This window comes from Primulina huaijiensis, unplaced genomic scaffold (assembly GCF_012295235.1).
Source record: "Primulina huaijiensis isolate GDHJ02 unplaced genomic scaffold, ASM1229523v2 scaffold40231, whole genome shotgun sequence".
NCBI classification, from domain to species: domain Eukaryota; kingdom Viridiplantae; phylum Streptophyta; class Magnoliopsida; order Lamiales; family Gesneriaceae; genus Primulina; species Primulina huaijiensis.
The window spans coordinates 1,606-25,803 of record NW_027359501.1 but is presented as its reverse complement, the minus strand read 5'-3'; the positions used below and the strand labels follow the sequence as shown (position 1 = coordinate 25,803).

The 24,198-nt window shown below is 33.3% G+C and overlaps 3 protein-coding genes and 1 non-coding gene across 6 annotated transcripts; 1 reads left to right on the top strand and 3 right to left on the bottom strand.

Moving 5' to 3' along the window:
• The first annotated feature begins 5,986 nt into the window (after window positions 1-5,986).
• Window positions 5,987-6,060, top strand: TRNAV-CAC (transfer RNA valine (anticodon CAC)). Its single transcript has one exon. It is a non-coding gene; the product is annotated as a tRNA-Val (tRNA).
• Window positions 6,061-7,243: 1,183 nt separating this feature from the next.
• Window positions 7,244-13,275, bottom strand: LOC140969092 (uracil phosphoribosyltransferase). Of its 3 annotated transcripts, none has more exons than XM_073430313.1 (13): window positions 13,027-13,275; window positions 12,832-12,924; window positions 12,613-12,691; window positions 12,053-12,111; window positions 11,694-11,771; window positions 11,151-11,232; window positions 10,597-10,645; window positions 10,317-10,378; window positions 9,548-9,615; window positions 9,294-9,349; window positions 9,134-9,181; window positions 8,959-9,048; window positions 7,244-8,082 (listed from the first exon to the last, which is right to left on the bottom strand). In XM_073430313.1, exons 1-12 carry the CDS (start codon window positions 13,171-13,173, stop codon window positions 8,997-8,999), a joined length of 873 nt encoding a protein of 290 aa, XP_073286414.1. In that variant the 5' UTR covers window positions 13,174-13,275; the 3' UTR covers window positions 7,244-8,082; window positions 8,959-8,996. The 3 variants fall into 3 exon arrangements, with proteins under 3 accessions (XP_073286414.1, XP_073286413.1, XP_073286412.1); XM_073430312.1 differs by lacking the exon at window positions 7,244-8,082 and adding an exon at window positions 8,715-8,858; XM_073430311.1 differs by lacking the exon at window positions 7,244-8,082 and having other exon boundaries at window positions 8,715-9,048; window positions 13,027-13,274.
• A 1,456-nt stretch (window positions 13,276-14,731) lies between these two features.
• On the bottom strand, window positions 14,732-18,461 carry LOC140969060 (NADPH-dependent aldo-keto reductase, chloroplastic-like). Its single transcript, XM_073430275.1, has 7 exons — window positions 18,234-18,461; window positions 17,491-17,541; window positions 17,020-17,096; window positions 16,659-16,746; window positions 16,000-16,275; window positions 15,396-15,644; window positions 14,732-14,992 (listed from the first exon to the last, which is right to left on the bottom strand). The coding sequence occupies exons 1-7, from the start codon at window positions 18,351-18,353 to the stop codon at window positions 14,906-14,908; spliced, it is 948 nt and encodes a 315-aa protein (XP_073286376.1). The 5' UTR covers window positions 18,354-18,461; the 3' UTR covers window positions 14,732-14,905.
• Window positions 18,462-21,804: 3,343 nt separating this feature from the next.
• LOC140969091 (tropinone reductase 1-like) lies at window positions 21,805-24,105 on the bottom strand (the record flags this gene model as incomplete). Its single annotated transcript, XM_073430310.1, has 4 exons — window positions 21,805-22,080; window positions 22,183-22,289; window positions 22,381-22,597; window positions 23,898-24,105. Coding segments are annotated over 4 exons (715 nt in total), but the record flags the coding sequence as incomplete, so codon positions are not given.
• Between the last annotated feature and the right edge of the window lie 93 nt (window positions 24,106-24,198).

The window sequence follows — 24,198 nt, the reverse complement described above, 5'->3', positions numbered from 1 at the left end:
CGTATGTGCTGCATTAAATATTTTGCATCTCTCGATCCGCAATGTTACGGTTTTTTTTCCGACAAGATAATTACAGCGCCATTATATTCTTGGTGGTTGCGCCATGATAGATACAAATTCAGGGTTCCTTTCTCAGAATGAAGTACGGCTGTTTCTGCTGTGGGAATGCGTGAAAGACATCTCCAGTTGGAAATTTTACCCCACGAGTAATTTATTTGCGTTCTTTGATAACGAAGATATTTTATTTCTGATGAAACCTTACGAGACTTCGAGAGCAGCACGCTCAGAATATGACACATTTGCATATATACTGCTGCTTGATCACCCAACTTGTTTTGAATATTTCTCTAAACTCAGATATTATTTCCAAGTGTTGATATAATTTTTTTTAATTTGGTATCTAAATAGTGAAGGGTAATTTAGGGGAAAAAAAATCACCACACAATTAGTTTATTTTATGGAGGAAAAATATTTCATAAAAGATAAATTCAGTTTTTTGAAATTGTTGCATGCAAAATTTATCAATCATAATATATTATTCTAACAATAAAAATTTTAATTTAAAGAATATTTATTTCTTTAAAGTTAATTAAAATAAAATCATTAAAATGATCATTTCAACAAAATCCGATATTATTTTTATGCACATGCAATATGTATGGTTGATTCACTGGTAGCTTATTGAACACCCACGGCCCACAGGTGCATTTTGGCTCGATGCTCAACGAGTCTCAACGGTTGCGCATCGACCCAAGCTAAGATTTAGTCATTTCATGAATCACTGATAGCAAGCTTTATTGATCTTGTTATCTACAGATGTCCCAAGTCTTTCAATTCAAACAAGTAGAGGAAACTGCATCAGATTCTGCTCATCTAAGATAAGAACATTTGCTCCATGAACAAGGCTCTAATCAGGGTGGAATATTATGTGGGATTTATTCCAGTAATCATCAAAGATTAGTAACTGATAGTGATGGTTTAAACAGGTTTATTAAAAACCCATTCGAGCTGCAGAAGCCATAGCACGCAGATCATCAGATGAAGCAGGCGAAAATGTCCGCTTTTCGCTAGTCATATAGCAGCTAGCTTATCAGCTGTAAGCCAAAAAATTATTCAGAAATTTTCTAAATTGTTCAGCCAACATCATTTTTAAATATCATAATCTGATAAAAGAAAATGCCCTTTCCTTGTTATTGGTTTATAAAGGAACAGAATCAATAATGATTATAGGAGACAGCACCTTATCGTATATCTTTTTATATAACAAGTTTCTTTACCCCGGTACCAACCTGGAATTAACGAATCTTACATGGCAGCTGTGATAAAAATTATACAAACCCGAGTTTCTTTACCCCCGTATACGTACCACCTCGAAATAACAAATCCAACATGACATTATATATACCTCTCCTCCATGCATATATTTTCCACTGAAGAAAAAAACATTATTGGGTGAATGAGGATTAGGTAATCTGCATCCTGAGGTTTAGATTCATTAACTCGTCTATATATAGTATCATCTAGTCCTCAGGCTGCGGGTTACCCTGTCCTCAAAACCAACAAATTCGAAAGGCGTTTTTCTCCATTTTATGCAGCCTTTTGAAGAACTGATCCCACGACCTCTTCCTTGCTTGCACATAGGCCTGTTCCATCTTTAAACAGAAGGAATTCCATCATCTCCATAGAGAAAAAAATGAAGCTACCTCCCACAAATGAGTGATGCAAGATCCGAAGTGTTTTCCAGCCACACAGTACCATGTTGCTCCATAAGATTCGTTGAAATTTTGCACAAACAAAATTGAGCAGTGACGGTAATCATAAAAACAACGATGTGATACGATATCCTCAGCTGCGTACGTATGAATTTATAAGACTGCTTAATATATTTCTTTAGCGTACAAACTACATCAATAAATATACATAGAGTGTAGATGGATACAGAATATATATATACACATATAGTTTCTGGCAAATTCAATCATGTTGAGACTTATTTGTGTAGACCTAAGGCATGACAATTTGTTATCAAGGAATATGATTTCTAACAGAAACCCTGGAAGCTAAATGCTATCTGCATGAGATAAAGCGTTCATTAAAGTCATGTCTGGAGCCGGTGAGACATGAATATGAGTCATCTCTTCAATTTGTACAATCCAAACTATATCTAGCTAAAGTACTTGTAGTACTGGAGGATAGATGTGTTATGTTTCGCCAAAGCTCGAGGAGTAATCGCTTGCTTCTTCTCGAAATTATGACCAGAACAATATGTAATCCGAACTAGTATGCAATACAAGGTTTCGCCAAAGGTCAGATACTAAAGTCATCAGAATTAGCATGAATCCGGAAAGACGACGTCTTGCAAAAGGGTCGGTAGGGCTAAGGTTTTTCTTTTTAGAGTCAAACAAGTTTGTTCTGTTGGACATGCATCTAATACTCACATTGTGCAATTAAACTTATTTATTTTTCGATGACAAAAACCCTATTTTACTAGAAACAACTGAATGGTGATTACCGTCTAGCAATATCGCATCACGATCCCTAATTGCAAATTGGCAACGCCTGTATGAACCTTCATTCATGTGCAGTACAATCCTTTCATTGCATATATCCTAATTGGAATACGTAGCATTAGCTCGTCGAGACCCCCAATATAAATCCAACAACTATGTGTAAATATTCACAATCTATTTCTATGTAACTAGAGAAACTCTTTGGCTTCAGATTTTCAGGGTTATAATATAATGATATGACAAATCGCATGTCCACATCCAATATGTACATATTTAACCACAAGTCACCCACTATAACATACGATCTTTTATCTGAATCACAATAAGATCAAACTTGCCACAATGAAACCCTCGTAGCTAGAATTGGAAACAAGCCACACTATTGTGCTCATTGCATAAAACTACAACAGTTTCTAGCGTACGTGCTGAAGATTAATAATGCATTGATGCATTCAAATTTTCTAAGTGATCTTCACTACTTGATTATTGAAGACCGCTTAAAAAATTTAGGTTAATGATCACTCATTGAACTCATCTCCTATATATGCGTAACTATTCATTTGTATATGTCTATACATAAGTGACGATAATTGTTCTAGGAACATAACATGAATATATTGATCTCAGGTGCATGCCCCTCGTTGTGACATTCTCTTGAATTCTCAAAACTTCTGTTGCTCTATCCCCGCAGCGGCAGAGAACCCGTCGCTGTCTCGGCTATGCTACTGGAAGCTCAAGAGGGTGTCTGAGTTGGTAAAGTAGATGAACATTGAACAATGATCAGGAGTTCGATTTCTCATGCCAACACTTTCTCGGACGAGCATGTCGCTCATGGTTTGCCCAATATGGTTTACTTGATTAACGCGATTTGCAAACTATTGTGTTAGTTCGAAGGTTTATCCATCCTGAAAGATAGTGACTGCGGGTTTCTATGTCGTCAAAAAAAAAAGGATCTTGGGTGAGCTAGATGATATTATCCAGGCTGCTCATCCACCATAAACGTCTTAAATTTAAAAACTTCAATTATAAAGAAAAAAGTATTTAATGAATGTTAATCATGTTCTCATGTACTAGATCAGCAATATCTTGGTCTTTATTTAACCATAAACATAAGTACTGAGACCATTTTCGCCAAAAAAAAAATATATTAATTGATTGATAAATATCTTCAAAACAAAAATGACAGCTAATATATTGAGTTATTGAACACCTATTCCAACATTTTTTTATCAGGCTCGAGATTTTTTTTAAATAAAATTATAATCTAACTCTTCAACTTGAATTGGGATGCCATTTATTGATGTGATCCATGTGACCCTTAATTCCTAAAGCAAACAGAACATGTGAATCTTTCATACTTTTTCCCTAAAGAAAAAGAATTTGATCTTTATTCCGGGATCCCAGCAAATCGGATACTAGCACCTATTTACTGTTCTTGATCTCAATAACAATCATATATATCACAACTTGTTAATTAAAAGGTCGATTCTCTGAAACTTCTTTAACTGCTTTTTAACATAGAGGAAATAATTTTGAATCGAAAAAAAGTATACCATTTTCACATAAGAACAAAAAAATGCATATCATAACAAGAAATTAACTCATAAATTATACCTGATGTTTAATAACAAAGAAGAGCTAAAGAAAATAACTCTCAAGAATTCATAAAGTTTAAATACATACTCTTTTGATGTAATGTGAGATTGAGTCCCAGTCGGAAACCTCGTGTAGATCTAGAGCCTGGTAAGCCTAATCCATCGCATGGATCTTCATTGCATCATGCATATCTGATTCGAGCACGATTGCTTTTCCTTCCAACATATTCTGAAAGGCCGTGTTCGAGTTACCTGCCAAGCAAATTCTTTGCCACCCAAAATATCAAGTTTTTCAAGCTCATGATTATTTTGTTACGTTCCAAATTATTAGCCATGCAGCATTGACCTGCTTTGAGAACTTTTACTCATATATCAGTATTCGGCGCGAACATGAGTCGTATTATTAATGATTTTGACAAGATGATAATCCTTTAATTTCCCTTTGTTTTGATTTTTAACGAGACCATAGACATTGGGTAATAAGTTGAGTGGAAACCTCAAACCCCAAAGCTTCCCAAAACTTATTAGTATTGCAAAAATTATATTTTCGGTCCTGTAACTTGCGGTTTTCATTTTGTTCATCGAAGTGCTGACATAGTAACCAAAAATGATGACGTAACATATGAAAATTATTATACGTTTCCGAAAATTATTTACATGTCAGATGACATGTCACAACCCCCGTGCAAAAAGAGTGAAATTGAAAAATTAAAAAAAGGAGAACACTGGAGTACTAGCTAAGACCATGAATTGATCACGGATAACAAAATGATTTGAACTGTTCACAAACGAATATATAAAACAGTGTCCTCTTTTCTCATGACGTTCTAACAAGTTGTATAATAAAAAAATTTTATTTTTGGAATTTTAATTTTGCTGTAATCTTATGCATAGATATACAAAAACACGTGTACTAAAACATTAGGCAAAAATTTGTGTGAGACGGTCTCACGAGTTGNAAAACACGTGTACTAAAACATTAGGCAAAAATTTGTGTGAGACGGTTTCACGAGTTGATTTTGTGAGACGGATCTTTTATTTGGGTCATCCATGAAAAAGTATTACTTCTTATGCTAAGAGTATTATTTTTTATTGTGAATATCGGTAGGGTTGACTTGTCTCACAGATAAAGATTCGTGAGATCGTCTCACAAGAGACCTACTCAAAACATTATCGGCAGGGCTTCAAGAGTGAATTTAAATATTCTTGAGGAAATTTAATTAAGTCGTATAAGCGGCCTAGAGATTGTGCCAAAAGTTTGAGGATCTTTGAGTATGTATTATATACTAGAAAGTATAAAAATTGCAATTCTTGTCGCATGTGTTTGATTCTATGTTATGTTTGTTCTCTATTTATTTATCGAATTTCAGTCTTAATTTGTTATATTTGTTTTTTTTTATAATTTAGTCACTTTCTGCCTGACGTCGATGTAGTGTTGATATGGTGTCGAGTTTGTGTGGACGTGTGCAATGTAACATTAACACTCACATGAAAAATGAGTAAAATTAGAAAATTAAAATATTAGAATTACTAAAAATTTAAATATCAAGATTAAGATCCAAATTTGACAATGTGAATATCCAAAATTTATGTCCAAACAATTTCAATATATTTACTATTTAAAAAAAATACCTTGAAAAGGAACTAAACCATAAATTTCATGATCATAATCCAAACTTTATAAAATAAATTAATGTTCATAAAAATTTAATAAAAAAAACATTTAACATGTACAAAAACTGGCACTGATGATTGATTTCTATAATGTTATTTGAAAACATTATGGGCCTGGCCAATATATGAAATGGCCCAAAAATCGCCGGGTTTGCCACATCATGTACTTATAGTAATAAATTTAAAAATAGCTTCATGCTTCAAATCGTCTGGGTGGTGTAGTTGGTTATCACGCTAGTCTCACACACTAGAGGTCCCCGGTTCGAACCCGGGCTCAGACAAATTTTTACATTTCGTTCACTTTAAAACATCATCGATTTAGAAGCCTTTTTTTATAATAGTAAAAATTTATTTAAAACAATTTTCTCTATATAACTGGGTTCAAAATTGAAGTAATTTTTTAATTATGTATCACATTCAAATATTTGTATTACTGAAAATGAAAATATCGTAAAAATTATATATATATTTAAATAAAAAATATTTAAACAACTATGATGGGTTTGATATTCCAGATGTCGCATGATCTATTATCATGTGGAGCATATTCTCGATGAAATATTGTGGAAGTATGCTTAGAGATATGTGTTTGATGTCCTCTCACCCGGGTTTCTGTCTACTCGTGCATATTTCTCGATTTAACTTTTCCTTTGGATCAAAAGACCTCTTACTCATATAAGGAGGTTTAGCATTATCAATAACCCTTTAAGAAAAAAATGGAAATTAACAAAAACTCATATATCTACCTTAACTTTAAAACAACAAATAAACCATTTTCATCAATTGTTTTCAAATTCCACCCACAAAGCTCCCGACCAATATAGAGAGCACTGATATTAAAAAAAAAAAAAAGGAATAAAGTCAGAATCAAGAAAAACAAAGAAGATGAAATTGAAAAGTTAAAAAACCAAAAAAAACAAAGCCGAAAAGAAAAAAAGGATATGAGAGGATATCAGAAAGTGGAAAAATTCCGTGAGAGAAACAGCAGAAGACGCATCTTAATTTGGTTTTAGAAATTTTACTTCATTTATGAGGCAACGGATCATTGAAAATTCTAAAAAAATATATTTTTATTTGGAATTCTGAATCTTATACTTCAAATTTTTGCATGGTTAACCGTCAAATCGTGATGATGTTTGACGGACCCTTATCTGTATATATACAAGATCGAGCAAAATAATGGCACCTAAAGGAGGAGGGCTTGCTTGGTTAAGTTGATGATTCTAAATAAACCAATAATATTTTAATGCAAGGAATTGCCGATATAGAGCAGTGTTAACGAAGACATGGACACCACGCTGATGGTCCAAAAGGAGACGCGAATATTAAACAGCCGGCCATACTTTGAGGGAAAATGAAATCTACGGCCTTTTGTTTTTATATATAAAATTAATACTACAAGGTTTTTTTTTTTATCAACATTTTGTTTCATCGAGCTAAAGGGCAGACTCAGAAGTCTAATCTTTTTATGAGAGACCAACAATTAAACTATAAATATTGTATTAAATATCTTTTTTGGGATCCATCTCTCCAATATAATGGTTTCAAAGTTATGCACATGTTTTCTTGCCCTATCGTAAATTTCTCCCAAATCTTGACCATTGTTTATTGATATATCCCGATATTCTTCTTAGAATTCCAGTTCCTTTCTCGACCACAAATACCCATAAATTCTCGTGGTTTTGAAGGATTTCAGCTGTATGAAAATAAGTTATGGCATAAGCCAATGAAGGGATCGGCTCAAGTGGCCAAAAGCCGATTGAAAGCTGCTTAGGGAAAATGGGATGTTATTACTGGAGATGGGCTCAAGCTTTGGCAGCAGCTTGTGGCTTCATTCTGTTGGTCGGCTTGTTTTGCTGTTGTATAAGCAGCAAGCCTCGGCTGCGGGGTGGCACCAGCAGCGGCTCTCGCCGTTGCAACTGTGGTGTAGAGGCTTAGTAATAACGGACCGACAAATATTATACAGCGAATTCAGGAGATGTAAGCACCGATCAAGTTTGAGGTCATACAACAGCCAACTATATAAAATGGCCTAATCTGTCATCAAGGCAACGCCAGAAAAATACGAGGTAGAATCTAGTTACATGTAACAAGAATTGAATTTTTGTTTTACGGCTATTTTATAAAATGGCATGTATATATAAAATTTACTGCCATTGATTAAATAAAATCAGGGAAGATCACGTAGGACACCAGGGATAGACACTGGCGATTTTCCTTTGTATTAATGGCTAGACTCGTTTTCTCGGTAATTGGCAACTTTAATGTCTGCTTTACAATCCACAATGAATTCACCAAATCTCCTGTAATTAACCAAATCTAAACTCCGTTCATATATTTAAAAGCCCATCATGCCCTCACACTCCCCAATCCGAAAGGTAAAATGAATACATTAACAATATACATCATGTTCGTTACTGTTGCCCATTGTGCTTTTGGGATTGTTCAGCTTCATGTGGATAAAGTTTTTGGAACAAAACGTTGCCACATTAGGACCGGCTCAGGTCTCGCAAAGTTATGGTTACAATGTTCATGGTCATGGTACCAATCACACCGATGGTGTTGAACGATATGGTCGAACAACGACAACTTTGGGTCTCCCCTTCTAAAGTGGAGAAAATAGATAACAGGCTTAGAATTCAGTCATGAAATTAAGTTTCTGATTTTTCGAAGTCATATCAAGTGGGGGATTTTGTTCATGGTATACAATGCACGTGTCCCCGTGTGCTTGGTAAGTTCTGTGGGAAGAAAAAGGAACTCATTCCACTTACAACCTCAGCGTAATTAGGTCATAATTCTTAAAATACCTAAAATGTAGATGGAATATATCTCAAAAGTTAAAATCCCATAGCACAAGAAGGCATTGGCAGCGCAGGCTATAGTGGAAGTTTGAAAAGAATCAGAAAAAATTTCACGAAACATGAATAAAAAGATATGGGACAAAAACTATCCTTTTTCACCAATAACATAATTAAAACAATAAATTTCATCTGTAAATAATGTAGCTGATAGTCGAGACCAAAATACAATGTAATTCCTCATTTAACAGGTACAGTCATTTTGGTTTCCTTTCCAAATACTGATGCCCATTGAAGCCGAAATATTGCATATTGGACAAAAAATTATAACAAGAACTCAGCTCAACGATACTTCAAAAATTCAAGTATAGCTTTTCATACCTTGGAACATGAGAAGGCAAAGGTCTAAAATTTGATATTTAAGTGCCAAAGCTACGGTCTCCAGCATCCCCAAGTCCAGGAATTATGAATCTTAAAAATCATCCAGCAAATTCAGGACATGTCAGCACCATGCAGTTTGTGGTAATATATCAGCTAACTGTGTATAGTAGCCTACCCTTTTTCATTAACAGTAGGATCGAGGATTCCAGAGTAAACATGAAGCCTGAAAAATATGAGAGGTCGAATCACTTATAGTTATAACTGTAACACAGAAAAACATCTCTGTGATACACAAATATAACACCCCTAAAAAATTTGGCTAAATAAATTATTACCCAGGGAACCTTTCACTAAGTTTTTGAAGAGCTGGAGGAGCGGCAACAGCAGATATCTATGTAAAAAATATGGTTAGATCAGAAGATACACGTCCGATGGAAAACGAAAGAAAGATTGAAAATTTATAAGACCACTATAAAGTGAGCTTCCACCAATAACAATTACATTAACAAATTAAACATGACCTTCCTTCAAATACAACCACAATCAAGATGACAGCCCCAGCGCTCACTAAAATAAGATAGAAACTGACCGCTTTGATTTGCTTGTTGTCCACCCCGCACCCCTTGATTAGTTCAAGAGCTGCAATCATTGTACCACCTACAAAGTCACATGCGCACGTATAAGATCGTAAGCACTACCATCTGTCTTAAATGAGGAGCCAAGCACAATCAGGGATTAAGCTTTGGTTACAACTCTACTATAGCATGTGAATATGTTAGTAGACTATCTTTTATTCAATAACTTAGACGTTATGAAGTTCAGACAAATCAATTGATAACAAATATGAATGACAGGGTAAAATCTTTTTCATCATCTTTATTTGTAGGTTTTAATTAATATTAACTATTCGAATCAGTGTTTATCAGTTCATAAACTTGTAACAGAAAACAAAGAAAATCAGTACTGAGAACTGTGTTCAAGAACGTAACCTCGACTGACAGCTTGACTATGCCTTTATAACAGACTTGATGATGATAGTGATAGGTATATAAGTTAAAGCTAAAGATAGGCCCGAACCAAGAAATATTTTGTAACGAGCAAATCTCACAGTGAAATGTCCAATACAGTATTCGAACAGTAAGCCAAACCAGAAAAATATCTGAAATTTTATATGACGGGCCTTGGGAGAATTAAGAGAGAACAAGGGCCAATAAAAATGATAGTCTACTTGATCCAAAGAATCTATATTAACTATATACAATGAGGAAAAAGGCTGTCTTTGGAGTGAATCATACGAGGCAATCAACGAAACAAATGCACATTAGCACAACATGCACCAAACAATATCACGTAAGTACCTGTGGCAAGCATGGGATCTACGACAAATACTCGAGATCCTTCAGGAAATTTCTCAGGCAACCTAATGCGCAGAGAAAAATCTTATCATTTCTCACTCTGGCTTATCACAAGCTGACTGGTGCAGCTTTAACACAGTAACTAAATAATGAAAATGACAAAAGATTCTAGGTTATGCATTCACAGAATACATCTATTAGGACATGACATAGCCTTCAGGACAACAAAAAAAACAAAATGTGAGAATCAACTGAACTTCATAGCACAAGAATTAATTCTTACTTGTTCAGGTATATGGTTGGCTGAAGTGTTTCTTCATCTCTGCTAATCCCTAACATGACCAGTTTCATTAGAGAAAAATAAATGAAACACAATACCTAATAGTCAGACACCCGAATAATAAAAAATGAAAAACAAGTTTTAACCGGAAACACCGTGAATCGCCTTAGAATAGATTAATATGTTGACGTTAAATTTTGAAAAAAAAAGAATGCTGTTGTCACAAATAACAATTATCTGGTACCTAGATATTATGCCATGTGTTGCTTGATATCATGACCAAAGTGCATGAATTAAGAACACCAAAAGTTTGAAAGAAATGAACATTTAACTGACAGCTAAATGGAAATGAATGCCAGGGAGTTTAGTATGCCAATAATAAAGTCGAAAACTTACATGGACAATAGTATCAACCCCAGAACGTAACTTTTGGTCATTTCAGGTAAATGTACAAAAATACCCCTATTTCATTTAATACAAATTTATACATGCACGCAAATGGTTGCATGCTTATATAACTAATTTTCAGTAATCACAGGATGCAAATATTCCCTTACCTAGATGATATATTTTTGTTGCTGGCAGAATTGATGATGCATACTCTGCTAATGCAAGGCCAGCTCTCAATATGGGAACAATCTGTATGCAAGATATAATCCATAAATTCTTAGCAACAAAACTAGCAAAGTGAAGTCAAATTTACAATGCAGAACACTGAGTGTCTTGAGAACTCAAAAATGGTAATAGTGTTTTGATAATAAAATAAGCAGAGAAACAAAATTTTCCAACACCCCACTAACCATGTCCCTCTTCTTACCATATTCAAAATCAGAACAGAAGACATTTTGTCTTAGTTCATGAGCTCTAGACAAATGTAAATATCATTATAAAAGTAAAAAAAGTTGTATTAGGTCAAATATGGTATACTATATTTTGTTCAGATGCATACATATTTCAGAACTTTCTGGTAAAACATCACCTACATATTAAACCTCATAACCACAATCAGACGAGTAAGATTAAGCGTATACATGCTCACATGTGTGTGTATGTGCGTGTGTGTGAGAGAGAGAGAGAGAGAGAGAGAGAGAGAGAGAGACCACTATTGGTTCCCGTGGATCAATAAATTCAACAGCTGCAGGACCCAATGGTGACTGAATCTCTCCACTGATAGTTGGCTGGCAGCAATTACAAATGCAGATTATTATTTCAAATATGAACATAAATTCTGCATTAGGAAGAGGTTTTCGCTTAAAAATAAAAATTAAACGAAATGGTGACATTTTCGAAATGGTGACATTTGGGAAACAAGCCAAAAACAAAATAATTGATGTGCATAAGCATTATAACAAAATGTTTCCGTACCAATATAGCCCCATGCTATTTCTCTATATTACTAATATTTAACATCAATTGTACAGTATAAGCTAGAAAAAATTATAAAATTAGCAGATCATACCAACCAGTCTCTTGATGCCTCATAGATAAGCAATCTCCCAAGCTCGGCCATGGCATTCTCTGTTATATAGTACAAATAGACAATAATAGTACATTAAAATCAAAGAAAACCTAAGTGAAAAAGGGAATAGGGATTACAAAAGCAGTCCACCGTAGCCAAAATTTCAAATTTAAGTACATATCTCAACCTAGTACAACTAGTTCACAACTTAGCACTAATTTATACTATCACTACCCAATAGCTGGTGGGCTTATTCAAATATTTTAAATCATGCAATAAACCGAGCTCCAGATTTCAACGGATTAGCAAGTAGATTGCCATTTTTCGCTCATAAACAACCTCAATTCCAACTTGCTGCTCATTAGAATAAAGCATATGCCTTGGGGTCAAAAACCAGTTTTCAGACCGAGCGGCTACTAATGAACCAAAAGATATGGCCAATTTTAACTTCAAAGAAACTGACACAAAAAAGTTCAACAATTACTTTACACATCATAGCAAGACAATATCAAAATTGGCAAAAGGGAATTGGAATAACTGAACAAAAACATTGGACTTACTGAAGACAGCGCAAGGCGTCTGTTCATTCCGAAGAACTGAAACCCAATGCTTGATCAAAGGATGCGGCGGAACAAATACCTGATAAACAGCCACAACCACCATAAAAAATCTAACTTTCTCAAAATCGAACGCTCTTTTAAGCTCGTCTACATTGCAATTCCCTCTCCATCCAACATCGTAAGAAAGCTAAAAACCGAAGCCAATTATGAAAAACTGACCAGCATTCTGTCTCCGGACGTGGGTAATCTCTCCGCCGTCGTTCGGCAGTTCACAGACATGTCTCGTCGTCTACGACAGTCCGAATTCAAAATCTAGCAAGAAAATGATTCAATTCTAGCAATGATTGCAGTAATGAATGAAAATGGGATTTGATTAAATGAAAATGACTGTGGCGTGTGTGATTTGAGCCGTACCTTGGGAATGGGATTTATACTTAAATTAGAGGTGGAAGAGGGATGATTGGGTGTGAGGAGGCGCAGGGAAAGGGAAAATACAGAGGAAAGAAGAGGAGAATCCGGAGGGTAACATAGGAAAGAGGAAATAGACATTTTGATAGCCATTTTAGTGCGTAAAGTCGTCGAAAAGCTAAAAAAAAAAAAAAGACACAAGATGAGCAAGTAGTCCGAATTTCGATGGAGGTGGTGGTGCAGCAAGTTATGGTGGGGCTTCCCACATGCTAATACTCTCACTTTTCTTTTTTTTAATATAAAATAATAAAAGATTACTTTTATGATAAAAAATATTATTTTTTATTATAAATATTTATAGGGTATATAAATATTCGTGAGATCATTTCACAAGATACCTAATCAAGATTTGAAATAAAAAATTTCAAATTTGTTAATCTTATTCTAACTTAATGGATGTAGAATAAAGTAACATTCTCAAATTTAAAGCATTGGTTATATACAAGGTTTTGTTCCATTTTTATGATTTGTTGTGGCCATGTTTTCGCTACCAATGCATGGATTCACAGATGAATTAATTAACCATTCGTTATTAAAGTGAACATGAAAAAATTACCAATATCAATTTCTACAAGATTCTCTGATCTCTTTGAGAGTTTTTATTGATGAGGTAGTTTTTAAACAATGAACGATAAATTTTATTATATGTCAATTACATTATAACATTTTAAAGAGTGGGTCTCATGTGAGACCGTCTCACGGATCTTAATCTGTAAGACTGTCTCACGGATCTTAATCTGTGAGACGGGTCAACCCTACCCATATTCACAACAAAAATTTATACTCTTAGCATAAAAAGTAATACTTTTTCATGGATGACCCAAATAAGAGATTCGTCTCACAAAATACGATCCGTGAGATCGTCTCACACAAGTTTTTGTCCATTTGAAAATATGTATTGGTGATTTTAAAACTAACTTGCGTCATATTATAGGAAGATAAACATTCCAAATATAACATAAAAAAATCTCGAGCAATAATTAAATTTAGTTGGGGAATGACCCAAAGATTTTGCATTTGAAATCTTGGATGTTTTAAAAAATCTAATCGCACCATAATTGTAATTATAATTTTTGATAAGATTTTATATACTTAGATCATATTTGGATATCTTCAAAGTTCTGAGTCCTACCATCACCATTTTAGCTACTATATGTTAATGTGGAAAAAATTATTCCGAACCCAATATTGGATATATTTGCCATAAAAAACATCCTCGCAGAAAACAGTTCGTCCATATATCCATATTTTGGCATAACAAGAATAAAAGGTCATAGAACAGAATCCAGTAGAACAAAAATTTATGCAAATTTCTCTTATCCATATGAAAATATTCGAAGACTCGGTAACGACAAATACTCGATCCTACTATTGACATTTGCAAAGTCACATATTCATTATTATTAGTTACAAAAAAATACAATTATTGAGAAAAAAATTGTTAGATAATTATCGGATAGAATGATTATTTCTATATGCATACATGAGTACTTTACACAATTTATTAATTTAGACAATCGTAATTTATTATGCATCACATGTTACCAATCACTAGTATTTGTTAATAAAGAAACAAAAATTAAACCTTCAATACTTTGTTTTGGTTTATCATGGAAGTTTTAATTATTCACGTGAAACAGTTGATACAGAGTGGATTTTGCGATCATTTTTATTGAAGAGGAGAACTACGAACACCTTGAACGTTTCACCAGAACAATTGTGCCGCTTAAGAATAAATTTAGTTCTAGCAGATATCAAGATGTACTGTTACCACATGATAGAAATTCATCTAAAACATGAAAAACTCTGGCTTAAAAATTCGTGTTCATATCTCTCCGTCCCAAAGGTCTGCAACTGTCTTGTATTCGCCGAGTGTCTCGTGGACAAAAGATGTACCCCGAAGCAATCTTGCCTGTAAATGTGGAAGCAAACAATCTATTTCACAATGTGCCAATGTAGTTTCAATAGCCAAGTGTAAATCTTCTTTGTTTTTTCAGTACGTTCGAGTACTTTTAAGAACACAGTGCTAAAAACTAAAAATAAAAGAAACGTATTTATACCTTTCGTGGGTTATATTAATTTCAGAATAATTGCATGCATACAGACATAAAAAAAAAAGCACATATACCACAAAAATTTGTTGGTTCGGGGGTTTGCAATTATCTGTTAAAATGTACGAGGTTTTCAATTCACTAATTTCTATGTTATAGCCTGTTCTAAGGAATGATGGGTTTACAAGCAAATTAACTATACATGCGGTGAAAATATTTTTTGTTATTATTTACAAAGTTAAAACGAAGATTAGAATAACTTGCCTGCTCGATTTCAGAAAACTTGACAATTAAACCATCTGGGATGGCCCAACTAAAAACATCAAAGTTTTCTTTGATCCTTGATTCGGTTGTGCTCTTTGGAAGTACACTATGTCCCATCTGCAAACCCCATCGGAGACAAACCTGCGCAGGAGTCTTGCCCAACTTTTCTGCAACAGCCACTAAAACAGGATGCCGCAGGACTTCACTTTTGAGCCAAGTTGAGCCCGGAGAACCCAATGGTGAATAACCCTATAAAACATGAACATGTTGAAAGGAAAACGGATATACAGTAAGAGAATATTGAAGAATTCTTTAGTCTTAAAATCAACCATTGATACAAAACACACAGTCAAGGTGGCAACATAATCTATCAGCTATGTCTATGCTACACAGAATGAAATACTCCCTGGCATATGTATGTAAAATGCATGCTCGAGTCATCTATAATACGTATAGGACCAATAAATCAATGGTATATGTTACACATAAGCTCTTCAAATGTAGCATACAACAAACCATTAATAATCAAACAAAGGATGTTTCGTAATTCAACAAGGACTTCAATCTTCACAGCAGTTGAGTAATTGAGATTTTGTTGACTTACAGATAGGTGAACCCCCTTAGATTTACATAACTCCTTCAATTTAGCCTGCTGCCATGAAGGATGGCATTCGACCTGGTTGACAGCTGGAGGAATGCGTGCAATGTCCAACAGATTGCCAAGTTTTTTTGTCGAGAAATTACTAACTCCGATTGCCCGGGCCTTACCAGAATCAAAGAGTGATTCCATTGCCTTCCATGTGCTTGGTATATCTGAGGTGACAAGGTTTTCAGGCTGAAAGCCAACAGATCCCTTTTTCATCTTGATAGGCCAATGAATCTGCAATAATGTCTCCATCAACCAATGAACATAATTATTCATTATTTGATTTGATCTTCTGGTAAAATTACAAGACAGGGCAATTCAAACACTTGCCCCTACTTCATGCACAAAATCATATAAAAATCCAGGTAACAAATGAAGTTCTTTGATAAAATGATCAACACAGTTGAAATTCCAATAATGGAGTTGATGAACTTTTTGACGGTCTCATCATCTCAGGGCTTATGGTAAAAATTCACCTATATATAATGTACAAGTGATTCATATAGTTGCCAATCAACAAACTTTTCTCACTCTGAAGGGGTAAAAAAATCGCCAGAATTTCACAAACAAGGAGTCACAAGCTGGGCAATAAACTAATATCACATAAAATTACGTACGAGGAACAAATCAATGTAGTCAAGCTGCAATTCCTTCAGTGTTGTTTCTAATGCAACTGGTACATCTTCGGGAGCATGATCCTTACACCTGCACAAGAGCAGACAGGAAATGAGGACAGATGTGACAGGAGTGAGAACGAGTATGAGACTATTGGTCTATGAACCATACGGGGCTGAAAGTTCTCATGTTCCAGTTTGGCTTCATCTCACTCAATTAGCAGACATCACATTTATCTTGACATGATGAAATTATATCATACAAAACGTTGATAATAAGTAATAACCCCCGAGTTTGCTCTTCCTAGATGCAATAAGAATCAGATAACAATCCAAATGCTTTTATCAACAAAATTTTGATTACCAGAGCTTGGAAGTAATAAACAAATCTTCCCTCTTCACAACCCCATCATCAAATAGCTTCTTCAGGACTAAACCAATCTGACAAGAAGGAACAAGAGTAAGACTCAAGGTCTCATACACATGAATAAACAACCACACAAATTAATGTTTCGAAATTGCCAAATGCTGATTTAACCAGATTGCAAGTTGTGCATTTTCCAAGTGAAAAGTGTGTTTCAGATTCATCCACTTGTAAACAGTCTTGTACCAAGCAAAGATGCTATACACAAAACTTATACTTAACAAGATTCCTTAATTTGCATTCCAAACTAAGCTATAGGAACAAAAGAATCATGAATTCTATGATGATTATACCTATAAATACCAGATTTTTCCTTTCAATGCAGACAAGAAAACTCTGTTGCAATGATTCTTTAGTCTCTCTACTTAATATGACAAGCAAAATGATCTTTTATCAGTGAAAAATATATACCTCCTTCTCATTGTTATAAGCTCGAGCACAATCGATGTGGCGGTAACCAATCTGCAATTAAATGACAAGAAATTCATCAGCACTCAATGATGCTTGTTCAACGAATGACTTAAAGACGGAGATTTATACTCTTGAGAAGATGTTATGTGCCATTGCTCACAAGGCCAGACAGTTGACACGTACGAGGAGGTGGAGAAAATGGAAGACTTAGTCCCCATAATTTAGTTGGTGATGGTGGAAGATTTAGTCAATGAGATGCATATTTAATAATTGTTTGTTCTGTTAATAATTCCATGATGTGATGATCTTCAATTTTTAGCATTATTTTGTTATTATTCTGTTATTGTAAGACTATTGAAGCTTATTGAATAAAGGATTAACAAATTGAGTTCCAATTCTCCTCACTTTAAATCCTATTAAATCACTTCATATCAAAAGATGACATCGTTTCTCTGCAATAAAAAAAAAGGTCTTAACTATGGTTGTCAACCGAAACCTAAATCAGAGGATCCAGTCAGGACAGTTGATATCGGGCCGTTTCCAGGTGAGACCAATTTTTTTACAAAAATATATTTGTATGGATCTATTTCTTCATGCACAACATCCCAATAAAATTCCATATCACAAGAAACTTTAGGGAAAAATAGAGACCAATTAAAAGCGATTCAAAAAACGTAAAGACTCATCGAATTCACAAAAAGAAAGATGGTACGTACAAGTACAATGCGAACACAAATGAATACCTTGATCGCTACTTCAACAGCTTGACCTACGACACCAGGCTCCGACTGCCACGTCCCAAGGCCGACCGATGGAATCTTGGCTCCAGTGTTTAATACAAAGTACCTAATCTCCTCCGCCATCAAAGAATTCTAAGCTAAGAAACAAATGCAGAAAAATAGTGTGAATGATTTTGTAATGACACGGGGAAGAGAGCTGCCGCTTTATAGACGGCAAAGAAAGGGACTGTTTTGTTTTCATTTCATTTGACCACGTGTATAAATATGCATCATCTATTATCTCCTATGGAGATCTGGACCGTTGATTTAATTACGGTCCCATTTATTTGTGTTGGCCGGCAAGGCCTAAAGTGGACGGACGCCTTTGTAATGTAATATTGCCTGTTTGAATAAATAAATAAATATTTAATTTTTTTTTTTTTTTTTTTTTTTGGATTTTGATGTATTTTATTTCCAAAATCTTTTATGTGATATTTGGGATAATGACCATCGAATAAATTGATACTATTTCCTTTTAGCGATGTATGAAGATTTATTCGCATTTTGGTTTGTGTACGACATATTTTGTACTAATAATATCCATGATTTGGGAAATTTTGTTTTGATCGAGTTAGTTAATGAGTAGGTCTGTTGTCAACAGTCTTACGAATCTTTATCTGTGAGGCGGGTTAACCCTACCGATATTCACAATAAAAAGTAATACTATTAGAAAAAAATAATATTTTTTCATGGATGACCCAAATAAGATATATGTCTCACAATTACGACCTGTGAGACCGTTTCACATAAGTTTTCGCCTTAGTAAATATATTTACTCGACCGACTTGTTCTCTGAGTTGATCAACTTGTTTTGATAATGTTGTTTGCTTTAGTCATCTTTCATGTTCAATAACATGTCAAATGGTAGACGAAGGACCCTTGATGAAAATCAAATGATTCACTAAAAAATGTGAAATTTATCAACTTTTGAAGTATATATAATTTGAGGTGATCATATCCATGCCTTCAAAATATTTAGTAAATATGTTCTCTTGGGAGAATAAAATAATTCAAGATTCTTGCCTTTTCAAAATAAGATATTTTGAGAGATAAAAGGAGGATTATTTTAGGAAAAACAAAAAACAAAATTGTATTAATAAAACCCTCTTGTTTCATGTGTAATGAGGATATATTTGTAATTTAAGTCAAGCTTTCACCAAATCAATTGAAATTATTTTATATAGACATAACTTTAATTATGAATTAATAAATAAATAAAGATAGCATATATTTAGTTTTTTTTACTCTATACAAATAAAATTATATAATACATGCACGGGTTTAGAGCTTGCATTATGACATATATAAAAATAATATTTGCTAATATTTTAAAAAAATTGATTATGAACTTTTTTTAAAATAAAGTTTTGCAAATCTGTAAAAAAAAAAAATCAATAATAATGTTTTTAAACATTTATAAACACTGTCTAAATAGTGTGTACGCATCATAAAGTCAAATATTCTTTTTAACACTCGACGTATACCAGCTGATCACATATTTTGAACTTTTATATGTAATAATACTTGATTGAGAAATCTTCCTAATCTCTTCTAGATTGCGATGTACTTCCAAATATTATTATTTTTATTTATTTGAATTACGTTCCGAACCTGAGACCTCATATCAAACTTCAGAATTTGATGCTAAATCTATACTATTTTATTAAAGTTGAGGACATGATAATAACTACCTAGGAAGGACACCAACTTTTTATTCTAATTTTACCCTTATATGATACTAATATTACACTTTTGTTTTTTGTTTTTTAAATTTCAACACACACTTTTATTTAATTTTGTATTTCAACAATTCAAATATCAATTTAGTCCATCTATAATTTATCGAATTTCACTTTAGTCCATCGATAATGATAAAAACGATTGTATATACACGCATCGCGTGTGCATAATAACTAGTATCTTATTAACCATGTGAATGATTTTGATTTTTGAATGTCTTAAAGATTATATATACTCTCACTCCACTAAGTTTAATTTACTAATTAACAGATGATGTCATTTCTCGCGTAATCATAAGTGTGATCAAAGAACTGAAGAAGTAAAAAAACATTTAATATAATTATATATATATTTTTATTTTGGAGTTTTTTTTTATTTTTTTAAAATGACGTCAATTATTTGACTGTGACTAAACTTGTATTATCTTTTATGTTAGGTAGATTGATTATTAACTTAATCTAATATATATTTATGTAATAATTCAGTGAATGCAGTCCATGCCTAGCTATGTTCTTTTGTAATAATTAGTTCATTTTATGTAAAACTCAGTTCGGACTGGTGCGGTTAGTATTTTGACTTCGCGATTGATAGAATATACAAAACCTAATTCACAACTTTTCAGAAATATTAAGACGGAAAATAGTGAAAAATCATGAAAAAACTTGAGAACTTGATGCTAAATATCGATCCAAATACAAATTAAATGAAAAAACTTGAGAACATATAAAACGAATACAATCAAGCTTAAACTTTTCCTAATTTATAGTAATTTGAAGTCTAAATTCTCAATTTTAAAAAAAAATCGATCCAAATACAAATTAAATGAAATTTGTATATTTTATTATAAAAATGAATAGTAATTAAGAATGATAAAATAGGTATCATGTTTGTTTAATCAACTCCTTTTTATAATATTTATAAAAAAATCAATATAAAAGAAAAAATTGCATCTCTTAGGTTCAGTTTTTGGGGGGTCTGTGCATTTGTTCTACATCAGGATCATAATTTTTTTTTTTTTTAAAGCTAAATAAAAAACAAATAATATGTCTGGTTGATCAATATATTTTTGTTTTGAATCCAAATATTCATATGAACATCTTATCTAAAATTCATCGGAAGTAAAAATTCATATCAAGATTTTTCTTTTGGGTAAATCTCTTGTGAGACGGTCTCACGTGTATATAATTGCGAGACATATTGATCTGATCTATAACTATTGTAGATAATAATAATTTTGACTTAAAAAATAATAATTTTTCACGAATTTGATTGGGTCGAAGTTTCATCTCATAAAATTGACCTGTTAGACCGTCATACATGAGTTTTTGTATTTTTTTTATTCGTGAATTTATTTTAGCCGTAAATTTTAGGAGTTTGGGATCTCTCTATACGTGAATTCATTTTATCGAACACAAAAATACTATTAGACTATGAGTCAATTTTACGAGACGAATCTTTTGCCCGATCCATGAAAAAAATTGGGTCAAAAATATACTTTTCCCATGTATGAAGCGTTTTGACCTATATATCTTATAAATATAAATATACGAGACCGTCTAAGAAACCCTCCTCTAAATAAAGAACTTAAGTACTGGATTTGTCTTAACTGTTATTTTGGAAAGCCAAATTTAAATTGTTCTAAAACATGCATGGAATTATGCTTTCATTAATTATACAGTTTTATTTGCAGATAATACAGCTTAAGGCATATAGTATCACTAAAATCTAAAACATATAGCCATATAATGAATTTGTTTCACATGCATTTGTTCTTTAATCAGATTATTACTCAGAATAAATATAACATAATATTCCTAATCGAGACAAGTTTTGAAATATTCACGATGAATGTTTAAGGTTGCCTAATTGAAACTGTTCCGAATTTGAACTAAATTCCTCCAGCAGTGTATCCTCCATCGACATAAATAACCTGGCCAGTAATATAGGAAGCAGCGGGAAGGCAAAGAAATGCCACCAGGGAAGACACCTCCTCCGGCTCTGCTATTCTTGTGATCGGGGTTCGATCCATTAGTGGCTCTAACATTGCAAGCAGGTTTGGATCAACGTCCTCCTTATAATAATTCATCAAAATCAAACATCCATCTTAACATTGTCTCGTCATAAATGTACGTAATAGAAAAGTTGGAGAACAGATCATGATCAGGAATCATACATGTTTCATGATGGTCGTTCGAACCCCCCACGGAGCGACGGTATTTGTACGAATGTTATGCTTAGCCCACTCGCATGCCAAGTTCCGCGTTAGCTGATTTATTGCACCTAAGGATCGAAAATTTTGCATAATTAAGAGCACCGAAATATTTAGATAGAAATTAATGTACTAAATTAAATAATCGAATATATCATGCACCTTTCGATGCAGCATACGCCGACATAACAGGCAAAGCCATGCCACCAGCAACAGAAGATATGAAGACTACACTCCCAACTTCAGATGCTTTTAAAAGAGGGTAAGCGAGTTGAGATATATGGTAAGGGGACTCCAAGTTTGTGGTCATTACACGAGAGTAATCGTCAGCAGTATGATCACAAGCTCTTTTTATCAAACTCATTCCAGCATTATTTACCTACAGAAATTAAATAATTTGTTCTCAAACGAAAAAAATAGCTTAAAGCACCACGTTCGCATTTGGGAAATAATTATTAAAAAAAAAAACATTAACTTATTAGATTACGAACAAACTTTGACTACATGCACAACCTAACTAAAACCCACAAAACAAACCAACTACGTAGCTACTTTTTCAATTTTCTCATATAAAGTAAATTAAATGGCATCACAGAAATACTTTTCTAAAAAAATGGCATAAAAAACAATCTTAATATCCGCGACAAAAAACTATCAGGAATCGATTATACCAAACTTTATTTAGCATATAAAAATAATTAAAAGCATATATAGTGTGAATGAAAACAACATCAGATTTCAAATTAAAAGAAATATATATATATAATATGAAACACACAATTACAGACAATTGCTTACGCATATAGTCTACATTTGCATAATAATAATTTTAAAAAAAAAATTGAGGGCGACCCCTACCATGTCTACTTCTCAGTACACAGTGATCCATGTTACGATCGATAGTGGCCCCTCTGTGTATAGAATAAAGGAACCACTTTGAAGATTTGATCCAACTTATGCATAAATATATTTCATTTGATGACTTTTTTCAATCATTCTTATATTTTTCAGATTTAAGGTCTCGATCATGTACGCCCACTCATATATTTAAATAAATCAATTTATTTTTTTATGACACATTTTTCTTGATAAAAAAAACTTTCATCTCTAGAAATTATTATCCTATTGGGTTCCTTTGCACAGAAAGGACAAACTTCTTCAATTTTGCAAGTGTCCCGACGAGAATGGCCAATTTCTCTTAATAAATTTATTATCATTGTCTTATGCTACAGGCATGCTCTTTACCTGTACGTATCTGCCAGGTCCCCCCAACACCCAAACAAACCACATTATGCGGCCCAGTTCTCTTATCTTTAAAAAATTTTATGTATAATTTTTCGAAAATTATATATTTTGGAACTCAAGATCATATTGCTACGATATATTTACTCGATACAAGATACATATATATCTTAATTTGGAATAGTAGTACTTTTCTGAAATGATGTTACGTGACATGACGGTGTATAACATATCAACATTTCAGATGAAAATGGCAAAAACAAAAAATGTAATGACTGTTATTGAAATTTGATAACATAGAATATCAAAATCACGTTAGAAGCAAAGTTAGATGACCGAAATTAGAAAATTCCCCAACACATAACAACTCCATCACATAAAATAGAGAAATTGAAAATAAGGAAAATTATGATAAAAAAGAAATACGAAGCACTTACTAGAATATTGAGCTTGCCATCAAAGGCTAAAGATACAGTTTTCATTAGCTCTTCTCTTTGAGTCGCCGAAGACAAATCGCAGGCCGAACCCTTTACTTTGTACCCTTTGGCTTCCCATTCTTTAAGCCTTTCACTGATTTCTTCCTGGTTTCTTGAACAAATATAAACACTCGCACCAAATCCTGCTAGTTCCTCAACTATGGCGTAACTGCAAATTTTATATCATTCATGCACATATAAAATAAATCAGTTTTTGTAGAAAATCGCGAGAGAGAGAGAGAGAGAGAGAGAGAGAGAGAGA

Bases quoted from the DNA above. Each gene is read 5' to 3' on its own strand.
- LOC140969060 (XM_073430275.1), bottom strand. From the start codon at position 18,353: ATGGCGGAGGAGATTAGGTACTTTGTATTAAACACTGGAGCCAAGATT. The intron at 17,097-17,490 runs GTATATATTTTT...CCTTCTTGTCAG, and splicing joins CTTATAACAATGAGAAGGAG to ATTGGTTTAGTCCTGAAGAA. The intron at 16,747-17,019 runs GTAATCAAAATT...GCTCTTGTGCAG, and splicing joins TTTATTACTTCCAAGCTCTG to GTGTAAGGATCATGCTCCCG.
- LOC140969092 (XM_073430313.1), bottom strand. From the start codon at position 13,173: ATGGCTATCAAAATGTCTATTTCCTCTTTCCTATGTTACCCTCCGGAT. The intron at 10,646-11,150 runs GTAAGGGAATAT...TGGTCATGTTAG, and splicing joins AACAAAAATATATCATCTAG to GGATTAGCAGAGATGAAGAA. The intron at 10,379-10,596 runs GTAAGAATTAAT...TCTGCGCATTAG, and splicing joins CCAACCATATACCTGAACAA to GTTGCCTGAGAAATTTCCTG.